This window comes from Lepisosteus oculatus, chromosome 7, assembly GCF_040954835.1.
Source record: "Lepisosteus oculatus isolate fLepOcu1 chromosome 7, fLepOcu1.hap2, whole genome shotgun sequence".
In the NCBI taxonomy this organism is placed as follows: domain Eukaryota; kingdom Metazoa; phylum Chordata; class Actinopteri; order Semionotiformes; family Lepisosteidae; genus Lepisosteus; species Lepisosteus oculatus.
In genome coordinates this window covers 35,017,632-35,029,689 of record NC_090702.1, presented here as the reverse complement: position 1 = coordinate 35,029,689, position 12,058 = coordinate 35,017,632, and the positions used below count along the sequence as shown (strand labels likewise).

The window sequence follows — 12,058 nt, the reverse complement described above, 5'->3', positions numbered from 1 at the left end:
AATTCATTAGTACACTACAAAAATGACAATTTTCACTTCACTGTCCCAGTACTTATGCTTTCACTTTACTTAGGTTATCTGACCATATAGAATTAGTATTCAATATTTCATACTGCAGAAAATTACAAAGGGAAATAAGTATTCGCCAGTAGCGGTTGTCCACAATGGTAGGATGTGTGCTCATGGAAAGGACTGAAACCACCTCAACACTTCTAGTGCTTTATATATAATGCAGCATTCCAGATGTAATAACAAACTTATCAAGGAAAACCAGGAGTATACTTCTAAATGACAATATTCTTGAAGAGATATTACAAAGGAATTTATAATACTCTAAAAGGTGAGTGGTCTACAGTGTTTGCTCTCAGTTAAGGACTTAGTTATGCAACGTCGAAGAAAACTCAGTCTTCACTCAGGTTGGGAGATTGTCAAACAGAGATCTTTAATTCAGTCAGCTGAAGGGAAGCATATCACAGAGAAAGGGTTTCCCCTCCTCAATAAGATATGCTCACTTGGCTGAAGTTACACTTTCCTTTTTATACATTCAAAGTAGGCGAGACTTTAACATATCAAAGGAACATATAGGGAAAGGGACAGTGTCAGACGTCTTTCAAACGTAAACAAAACAGGACCGGAAGATGCCATTTGGCATCCTGCAATCTGTTTCATTTCTCTCTGGTTGAATACAGGGGTGTGATGAATCACAGGCTTTAGTTGCAGAAAGACAGTGGTCTTAGGTGCAAACAGAAAACCTTTCCCGCGCATAGCACTCTCTTGACCTTTCTCACTCGGTCTTCCACAGCAACATGATAAAATTGCAAAAAAACGAGGGAAACGACTGTCCTTGGATAAAGTTTTCCTGGATTTCAGTTTAAGACTTCCAACAACACCATTCCATTTCTTTTTCTTCAAGCCTCTTGAGAAATGTAATGAGTTAATGTAATTTCATCCATTTTCACTTCTATACAGTGACATGAGAAGCTAAAGCCTAAAGAAGCTGGCTGTGAGTGAGAGCACAGAATCCTGGACAGGGCACATCCACATACAGTAATGGACTTGAATATATAAACATATGATATACTTTATTAAATTAATTGGTCTAAATTAATTCCACATGAGCATATTTTAATAATACTCATGTGATATATATGTTAATGCAATAGAGATCCTTTTATATAGGCATACTGTACTTAAACTGTAATAGACTTTGGTACTACTTTAACACATTCATTTTAAACTGTTCCCACTGGTTAGCTTATCAGTGCAAATAGACTTTGTAAAAATAAATAATCAGTAGGAGTAAAATGTGAATACAAATACTGAACAACCTTTAAACTGTTGATTACATGTTACCAGTAGTCTTTAATCAGTAACAAATAACAAGAGGATCTGACATGAGCTGCGTGCTAATACACTGGAATTGTAACCATAAAACTTGCAATGTGAATTCTGTACATTTACCACAATTTAAGTTATTGTTTAGATAAAGACATGACAGCACGTCCACAATATCTGAAACTTCAATTCTATTATACATTTTTGGTAGTTGCTTAGAGTCTAGTGCTGTATTATAATTCTTTGTTAGTTTCACATTTGTCAGTATTCTGCCTTCATATAGCATTCTTTTTGTAATTGATATTTTGACATATTGGACAGTAAATTATTTTCCATAAACAACATTGGCTGAAAAGAAAATGTACTCAAGTGGGGCTAAGACCAAATCTTTCTATAAAGTATACTGTAAGTTCAAGACAAGTATACTTTAATGTATATTACCTTTTCATATGGAATACAATACAGAACACAGTAAACTGGTATTAAAATAGCAAGGATTTGCTGAGGGAATCATTCAATTTATAACTGCTTTATCCAAAACAGGGTTGCATGAGAGCCAAAACCTATCCCAGCAATCAAGAGATACAAGTTAGAAAATAATGTGGACGGGACACCAGTCCATCGCAGGGTACACACAAACACAAATACACACACCAGGGTCAATATTCTTAGAAGTCAATTAACCTACCACTACTGTATGTCTTTCGGCTGTGGGAGGAAACCAGAGCACCTGGAGAAAATTCACACATTTGAGAAAATAAAAAAAAAAAACTCCACACAGAGAGCACGCCAGGTCTGAAATTGAACCTAGGGCCCCAGCAAAGTGGTAGCAATCCTAACATTTTAGCATTCGGGGACTATTTCTTAAAATGACAGACTATTTTGAATAAAAAATACTTTTAAAAAGTGTTTGAATAAATCCCATATTTCTAACATTTCTAAAACTTTTCTACCCTGCAGGAACGTGGTAATTATTCTTTGTATAGTTGTTAATAGGGAAATCCGATTTTTGCTGAGTTTCCAGCAAGTTGCGTCACACATGTTCACCACTGCTGTACTAAACATTAGTACCAGAGTCACTCTTTATGTTATTTGTAGAAATCTACGGCGAGGATTTATAGATTAGTAAATCGGAAATTAATGGATTTTTCTTAAGTATCACATTAGAATTCGTATGTTTTAACATGAGTCTAGAGGTACATTCTTGAACAGAAATTAGTACCTCAAAAGGTGTTTTAAAGTCTGATCTGCTATTTTTAAAGGATTAAAAAGTATGTAAAGTTTGAAAAGTATTTAAAGCACAGTACTGACGTAAAGCTCACCCCTTAAAAGTGGTAGGGGGTCAAAGATCTACGGTGACAAGGAAAATGGTTGTCCTGTTATGGTTACCTACAGTAGATATAATTACAGAAAGGCATACTGGTTGTTTAATATAATAATAATAAACTTTATTTTATTTAGCGCCTTTAAAGGTGGCTTCTCAAAGTGCTTAACAGAATGACAATGACATTAAATATAAAGAATACACAAGATAAAACACCATTACAATATACAGAGGAGACCGTGGATGCTCGTACTAAGAAAAGTAGAAGTAGAGGGGTAAAGAATGGAACCAGTTAAGTAAAGGCTCTTCTAAAGAAGGTTTTGAGTTTGGATTTGAAGGAGTTTAGAGAAGGTGACTCTCTGATATCCTTGGCAGAGAGTTCCAGAGCTTGGGGGCATAACAGGAGAAGGCCCTGTCACCCATACAATGTAGACGGGCTTGGGGTACAGTTAGGAGACCAGAATTAGAAGAGCGAAGGTTGTGAGGTGGGGAGTAGGGCGATAATAATTCAGACAGGTACTGAGGTGCCAAGATATTCAGAGCCTTATAGATGAGCATGAGGATTTTAAAGTCCACACGGAATTTGACAGGCAGCCAGTGCAAGGACTCCAGGATAGGAATAATGTGATCACTTGCACCAGACCTGATCAGGATTCTGGCTGCCGAATTTTGGACATACTGCAGTTTGTTCAAAGTAGATTTAGATACCCCAGCGAGTACAGCATTACAGTAGTCAATTCAGGAGAACACAAATGTATTGATCAGCTTTTCAGCCACAGTTAGTGATAACATTAGGCATAGTCTAGCGATATTTCTGAGGTGGAAAAAAGATGTTTTGACACTATGCTGCACATGTGGGCCGAATGTTAAGTCAGAATTGAATATCACCCCAAGGTTTTTCAATTTAGAATGAAGCTCAAGTCCAGAACCATCTAAAGATAGGGTTACAGGATTGGCTTTACCAAGTTGATGGGGGGTGCCAATAAGCATGACTTCAGTCTTGTCACAGTTAAGATAAAGGACATTTTTATGTCAGAAATGCAATTAGAATAGAGACAGCCACATCAGTGTCAGGTTTGGTATAGATGTATATTTGAGTATCATCAGCATAGAAATGATAGCTGAGGCCATGTGATCTTAAAAGCTGACCAAGTGGAAACATGTAAATGCCGAAGAGCAAGGGGCCCAGTATTGAGCCCTGAGGAACACCAGTCCTAACGAGACCAATTTCAGACCTACTGTATACCCATTAAGAGAGACAAAGTGACAGCGATCAGTGAGGCAATACTTGAACCATTTGAGAGCAGTGTCAGAAACTCAAGATGAGAAAGTAAGATGTCATGGTCAACAGTGTCAAAAGCAGCACTGAGATCAAGAAGGATGGGTATATAAAGAGAACCAGAATCAGAAGCTATTAGAAGATCGTTAGTGACTTTGACCAGGGCAGTTTCTGTGCTGTGAAGTTGATGGAAGCCAGATTGGAGGGGATCGAAAAGGTTATTTGCCATGAGGTGGTTATGTAACTGAAATGTGACAACACGTTCTAGAATTTCTGCAAGAAAGGGTAAGTTGGAGATGGGGCGAAAATTGTTAAGATTGTCGAGAGCCATGTTAGGCTTTTTTGGCACAGAGCTAATGGCAGCAGTTTGGAGGACCGTTGGTACAACACCAGTGCTCAAGGATTCATTAATAATATTGAGGACAATGGGACAGAAGAGAAACAGTATTGAAATAAAGTGGTGGGAATGGGATCTTAATGTGGTGAGTTTCATGTGTGTAAGTAGTTTATTGAGGGATGCTGAGTCAAGAGAGAGGTTGGAGAGAAGGTACCCAGAAAAGTTGGATAAGGAGGGAGGAGGTATGGAAATGATATGCGTAATGGAGAGAATGTGATGCCAGATGTCGTTGATCTTGGAGCTAGAGAAATCTAAGAATGTGTTCCAAAGTTGCGATGAGGCAGATTTAGAAAGATTGTATTTCTTCTTTCATAATGTAAATGTATATGGAGATTTGACACTTCTTAGATTTTAGCAAGAGAATGTTGTATTTATTTCTATCAAAAAGAAAAACAAAATACACACCCGGTGTACCCTTATTTTTTGTACACGGCTAAATATATTGGAGCTTGTCACTTGAATTTAAAAGATTAAGTAACATCGATTAAGCGCAGCTGAGTTACAATAAGTCTCAGTAACATCGGTCAACTACCTGTGTTACCATGCGTTTTAAAGAAGCACAATTTATTTTTTATTCATTTAGTTATGTTTATTGAACAGTGACAACAGCTCTTGAACTACAACAGAGCCACCTACAGTATGGAAGCCCGTTTCCGCCAGGGAGTAAAAAAACGCGCTATGGCATTTCGCAATAGCACATTGGAACCCTAAACTACCAAAATATAAGACACATTTTATGACAGACTGTCGGAGGAAGTGTTTTAGTTCACAGCTGTTCGTATACAGTACGTGGTTGTTATAGATTATCTGAGTGTTTTGCTGCATTTTACATTCTGCATATCACTACACCGCAGACAAATAATAATGTCAACAGCACCGTTAAACTAGTAACACTCGTATAGATTATATAAACTTTAAGAATTTTTATAAAACTAAACTTGAGACTTGTTGAAGGGACCTATCAAAAGTATAGACGTGAACTATTCGAACCGTAAATCACTGAGATTTCATTTCATTAGTAAGCACGGTTTGCGTTACATAGCACAACCATCAATCTTCACCTTTACCCCGATTCCCTAACCTACGAAGTTTTTATTTACACACTGTATCCATAAAGAACTTAACCTGGGGCGTACCTGAAACTAGCACTGTGTAATCCTACTGATATCTGCGTATCATTAATAAAATTAAAAAGAAGGTAACGCCCAAATCACATTTTCAATCAAATGTGTCCAAAGACGTGTCCTGTAAATTTGTAGTACTAGGGAACTATTTTCTAAAACGTCACACTGTAAAGAATTAAAAACATTACAAATATTTGAATTAATTTAATTTTTCGAGCATTTTGTAACATGTCTAGCTCGTATTCAGGAACGCGATTTTATTCTCTATATACTGTAACCGTTAATAGGGAAAAGTGAATCCAATTTCCAGCCGCAGGTTGTGTCTCGTATTCTAACGCTGTATGTTAGATAACTGCTTTGCTCCGCGCATACAAGTACGTGCTTGTCCTCGTGAAATACTGTACGTGGCATCGGTTTGCTGCTGTTTACATACTGGATATAACAAAATGTCCGTCAACAGCGTCAGTCCCTTGATCACCGTAAAGCCAGTAAAAGGACTTATAGATGAAAAGTTTCAAATCGTTGTTGAACATTTAAATCCAGGACAAACATTCACCCTACATTCTTTGATTCATTCTGAAGATGACGACTTTTGGGAGGCTTTTGGGCACTATGTCAGCGACGCTAAAGGAACAGTAAAAGGTATTAAATTATCTTATTACTCTGAAAATATACTTGTAAGAGTAGTGGTGAGCTGCCGATAGTGGTATTGGTCTTCTCATACTGGTGTCCTATTACAGGAGGTTTTCAAGCTTTCCCAGCTGGAGAAACCCTTTTTACAAAGTTGCTCTTAGGAAGAAACTTTCCCAAGAAGGGGCCATGGACCTCACTTTAAACGTTACAATTATTCTAGTGAAAACTACTGCTACTTTCTTACACCTGGTGAACTATGGTATCCGACTTCTTGCAATAAGTTTACATACTGTGCTTTAATGATACTGGAAGTAGTATAGTGTATGATGTTCTGCTGAGCTTGTGTTGAATGCATAAAGGATTTTTCACCTTATTCAGCAGGAATTAATCTTAGATGTTACTTGTCAAATAGCTGAAATAATTACATCAGGGTTTAATGCATATTAAAATTAATTAATAAGTCCTAAGTCCTATTAATTAATAAGTCCTATGTTTTACATCATCTATTCTTTGTCAAAGTGACTTGTGCTGTTAAGAATTAAAATTCAGGTGCAATTTATTGGTTTTAATGTTTAATCTTACCTTTGAACATTATATAAATTGATATGACGAATGATACATAGTTATTCCTGATCCTTAGAACATAGAGTTTTATTCTGATCTTTCTGAATGCTTGTTAATGGAATATCTTTTTTTTTTTGGAAGTCTCAGAAGATCAGTGTCTAGGAGGTTCGTATGCTGGCTTTGAGCCAATGGGTCTTTTATGGAGTATGAAGACAGTGCCTGGAAGCAGAACAGGACTTAGGTACTGTAAACTGTATCTTTTAATGCTGTAATATATCAGGAATTTGAAGTTTCTTACAAAATGCAGTTAGAATAAGCTATTGAAATTTGGAAAACACTAAAACTAACACTTGGTCTGTTTAATGTAATTTTTTTAATTAGAAGAAAACAGATACTAATATTGTCTCTTTTTTCTTCATACTGTATACCCCATCCACCACCAGGAAGCCACTAAATACTAAAAAAAAAAGTCACAGCAGCACATCCAATGTCCCAGAAGCACAGGACTTTATACAGTAATAAATATGTATATACTGTATACCTAATCTTTACAAACTACGACTTCTTAAGTGCTTATATTACATAATTTAAATTAACTTTAACTTTAAACCAAGTATTTCTAACGAAAATACATATATAAATGTTATAAAACCTGCAGAAACTACAGTATGTTCCAGTCTCAGAAAGTAGACAATATACTGTAGCAGAAAAACAGGATGATTAAAATGCAAAGAAAATCAGCTAAACAATACAGTCCTTTAACACAAGAAACTAAGGGAACATAGTACAGAGTGAAAATGTCCAGCCTGTGTCCTTGTAAGAAATCTTAACAGGATGTATCTGAGGATTTTAATGCTCTGTTTGAATGTGGACACACTGGCAACTGTGATCGAATCCTGGCCTGGTAGTGTAAGTGGAGCTGTCCCAGGACCTGCTGGGATTCAAACCCCTCCAGTAGATAACTGTAATAGTTAACCAATAGGCCAGGTCCTCTACCACACTGTTACACTGTGTAGCCTTTTAAGCAGAGTAATTGGCTCAGTGCTTTGTTAGATTTCCATCCATCCATTTTCAAACTGCCTGATCCAATTCAGGTTGTGGGGTAGCCAAATCCAATTCTGACAAGCACTGTTATATTTACATTGTGTATATACAGTATTTCCATTCTTTTGAGTTAAAGCAGACTCAGATCATGATGGAACTACCATAATGTTTGGCAATGGGTATGATGAAATTGTGTGTGGCTGATACTACAATTTTAGGTAAAAAGCTTTAAAGTGATGTGTAGTATTTATACTGTATGTGTTATACTGTCTTAGAAAGCCTATAACTTATGACTTATTAACCTACATTTAATTCAAGATCTTGTATTTCTTGAGGTATGCAGCTGTGTGTGTTCATGTGTGTAGATTTGTATTATTCCCCAATAGATTTCAGCCTATTGTTATCTACCTGTGGTTACTACAGTACAAAACATCTTTCTTAAATTACCCATAGGGTTGAACAAAACAATTCCAATAATGGACGTTGTAATTGTAAAGTAATTTACAGACATCCCTAAAGATATGCAGTCTACCTTCTTTGCACATTTTAATGTGTCTTTTATATTTTCTCTATGAGAACAATGCATTTGAAATACAAAACTTTTCCCTGTAAAAAAAAAAAACTGAAGTGTTTTTTTCTGCTGATTTTTGAATTACACTAACCTACAGCAGGACTATTTTAATAGGCTTGTTTGCATTTTAGAACAAGTCATGTTACAAGTTACTGGTCCTGTTTCTTCAACATCACAACTTCATATTATGTATTTTTTAGCATAGTTTAACCACCCTAGAAAACTTGCTTTGTCACACTGATAATATACTAGCATGTAGTCACCATTGTGCAAGAAGAATGAGTTTAAAGTTAATACACTGCTATATATTTGCTTATATGTGATTATATAAAATCTATGGAAATGAGTGAAAAGTGACTTTAATATTATTTAATTCCAATATGTTATTTTATTACACAAAAATGAAATCCCACTCATTATATGCATGGACTTGTAACCAATTGTAATATACAGTACAGGCTTCTTAAATTTTGGCACTGAAAGTTAGCATCCTATATAGCTGTTTATAATGACAGCTGTTTTATTATAAAATACATATATGAGAGGAACAGTATGTACAGAACATGACTCTCAACGTGCATATTATTTATACCCCTTAAAAAAGGAACAAAAACGTAATAGATCAGAATGATTGTCTTAAATCTAAAAGGTAAAACTGTCATAGTAATAGTATTACACAGAACAAAGACATTTGTCACAAATTGAATTCCAGAAAAAAACACTGCAGTGATTCAAACTTGTATTTGTTCCTTTAAATAAACTCCAACTAAAACATCTACAGTGACATTATGCTGTTTTGGAGTGTAATGGAACCTTCTGGAACTGTATAAAAGGTGTCGAAGGATTCCCATCTCCTTGGAATATAAAAGCAGATAACACCTGGAGCACTATTCATTAGTACCATGTCAATGTGATAAAGGTCAAAGAGTCTTCAAAGACTGCAAGCAGTTCATTGATTATATAGGTTGGAGGATGAATATTGAAGAGCTGAACCAATAGCTGAACTGAACACTTTCTACTGCGGTATCCGTCGAGAACTTTATGACTAGTGGTATACTGGCTACCCTGCCAGAGAAAGGACATGAGTGTCTCTGGCCAACAGGAGATGCAAGACAGATGGTTAAGGAATCAACTGGAAATCTCAAATCAATAGTTTAGACATTTTCAGGGTTGTGTTTGGTATAAACATTAATATCATGTCCAATCCATGTCCAAGCTTGGGGGTGGTGTGAATGAATGAGAGCCTTGTGTGTTTGGATTTTAAGGTTATCACAGAGTCATTTATCATAATTAAAGTTACATTATATAACAGTTGTAGGGATTAAGCAGTCTGCATATCTGGGCTTAATGGTTTTCCTAAATCTAGAGTACACTGGATGCCCTACTTTTCAGGTATTTGTGTCTGAAAGTGAGACTCAGAAAGTTTTCTTCTTTTTCTTTCAGGTTACGGAAGAAGGATGTTTGTACTCCAGTGATTGTGCGAATTTCTGTTTACAAAGGGCACATCAGCGATGGGTTTAAGGAGGAGTCCTGTCTGGGATGTGCTGTTACCGAGCGCTGGTACATGGCACCGGGTGTCCATAGAGTGGAACTCAGACATAGTGGAGTCCAAGGAACCCTCTTTCTTCCACCCGGTAACCAGTTGTTTATCTTAGAGGAAAAGGCCTGGTCTTGTTGTGGAAAATGTTTTAGTATTTGTTTACAGAAGAGCATGGTGTTAATTCTCGTTTAAAGGTCCTGGACCATTTCCTGGCATTTTAGACATGTGGGGAGGAGGAGGAGGGCTGGTGGAGTACCGGGCAGCTCTCCTTGCGTCACATGGCTACGTGTCCCTAGCTGTGGAATATTTGCCCCGTGGTGATAGCACAGAATCTTCTCCTGACGTTTTACCTGGGAAATCTTATTTTGAGGTATTCTGAGCTTACTTCAGCCATTGTTCCTTAAGGAGAATAGGCCATTGTCAATTTTTCTCCCTCGTACTCTTGGCAATCCTGTTCTGGGCACTCCTCTCCAGTTTGTTCTGGCTCATGCCAGCTCTCTAAATATTTGCCATCGGTTCCCGCCTCTGACAGGGGTTAATTTCAAACAGGCACAGAAGTCATTTTCTAATTTGTGTTGTGAAATGAAGGAATTGACTTGCATGCGAACTCCGCCTGCACTTTCACTTTCATCTTTTAATCCTCCTATACTTTGTAAACTCTCTGGCATCCATTGTGTTGCACAATCATCATGGATTTATTAGAGAACAATTGCTCCATTCATTGATCATGTTTTGCATATTCTTCGCTATATATGCTATGATGAATAACAAGGAGATCCTGTACTGCTCTGCATGATTAATTCTTCTATAGATGTGATATACTGTATTGTAAGTCTTGAGCAGGTGCCTGACTTTTAAGAACTAATGTTTGTATTATCAACTATATTATTATAACAATGTTATTAATATTAATTATAATCTTTTAATTATTTCATATAAATTGAATTATTTAACACAAGAGAGAATTTGATGTTGAACTAAACACTATTTGTTTTCTGAAATGTAAAACACCCTTAGAAAACTGCATAAAACCAGGAGGCAGTTACATTTTTATATTTTTATAGAGTATACTGTAGTCTTAGTGAGTGGAAAGTAAAATTGTTCTTTTATGCATAAAATATTCATGATTTAATTAATAAACAGACTTCAGCCTGGATTAATCCAACACCTCAACCTACAAGTTAAATTGTGGATTTTAACTACAAACAACCTAAAAGAGAAATAGCCAAAGTTACAAAATTTGTAAGCATGGTTTTCCCCATGGATGAACAGAGAAACAAAATATAAATCTATTTTTAATGAACAATATTGATCCATTGCATGTACAGCCGTGATAGAATTTCTTCTAGTTAAATGCTACAGAAGATTAACAAAGGACAGTAATTTAATGGTTCTTTGGGTAACTAATATGTCTGAAATTGTAGCAATTGGATCTTTAATATGTACATCTCTATGGTCATAGACTGCATTGCAATGTTCAGATAACTTTGCAGTAACCAAAGAGAGTTTAATTAGGAATGGTACATCATTAAGAAAGGTTAAGATAATGATCATACGTTATCCCCATCTCCCTCACATATGTCTTTTTGCATCCCACCTGCACCCTATCTACACCTTTGCAGTTGCCCCTTGGTCACTCTGGTCTCTGCATGAGGGTCCTAGCCTTATCATCCTGTGACCAGGAGGGTTAACACACATTTTGACTGCAATGCTCCATAATCCTACAATTACACTTAATTCTCAGGTGTTGTTATTCCTTTTTTTTCTGTGAAAAAGCAAACAAACAATAACTGAAAAAAATTATATAATGCATACAATTTGAAAGTAAAACTGGTAGGGAAATATGATAGTGTAAATAACAGTGGGAAGGTTTATTTGAGTAAATGTTATGATTTATTGTTTATATGATGTATTTATTAGGCAGCATTCACCCTCCTTAAAGACCACCCTCAGGTTGCCAGTGACCAAGTGGCATTGCTTGGTTTATCCTTGGGAACAAGTATTGCATTAGCACTGGCGGTATACTCAACAGTAGTACATGTAAGTATAATATACTGTACCCTTCATCAAATCTGTTTCTGAAGCAGTTTCAGTTTTAGTGCATAACAGTTGTATTTCCCATGAACACTATGCTTGGAAAGTTTGTAAATGTTCCATTTTGTATTTGCAAAATTGTTTTCTTTAATTTTCATATACCAGATTTAAAAAATGTAAATTGGAAAGAAAGTGAAATGACAACATGTACAG

The 12,058-nt window shown here is 36.2% G+C and overlaps 1 protein-coding gene across 3 annotated transcripts in view; it reads left to right on the top strand.

Annotated features, from left to right (window-relative positions):
- Positions 1-5,719: 5,719 nt before the first annotated feature.
- LOC102690478 (peroxisomal succinyl-coenzyme A thioesterase-like) overlaps positions 5,720-12,058 on the top strand; it is a 56,172-nt gene continuing 49,833 nt past the window's right edge. For 2 of the 3 annotated variants that reach the window (XR_011190087.1, XM_015352670.2), the window contains exons 1-5: positions 5,720-6,101; positions 6,798-6,897; positions 9,715-9,905; positions 10,006-10,181; positions 11,732-11,851. Coding sequence is in view for 2 of the 3 variants with exons in the window: in XM_015352670.2 (XP_015208156.1) it covers positions 5,801-6,101; positions 6,798-6,897; positions 9,715-9,905; positions 10,006-10,181; positions 11,732-11,851 (888 nt within the window). In the remaining variant the exon portion in view is untranslated. The remainder of the gene's footprint in view (positions 6,102-6,797; positions 6,898-9,714; positions 9,906-10,005; positions 10,182-11,731; positions 11,852-12,058) is intronic. The other variant, XM_006633476.3, reaches the window with a different exon arrangement.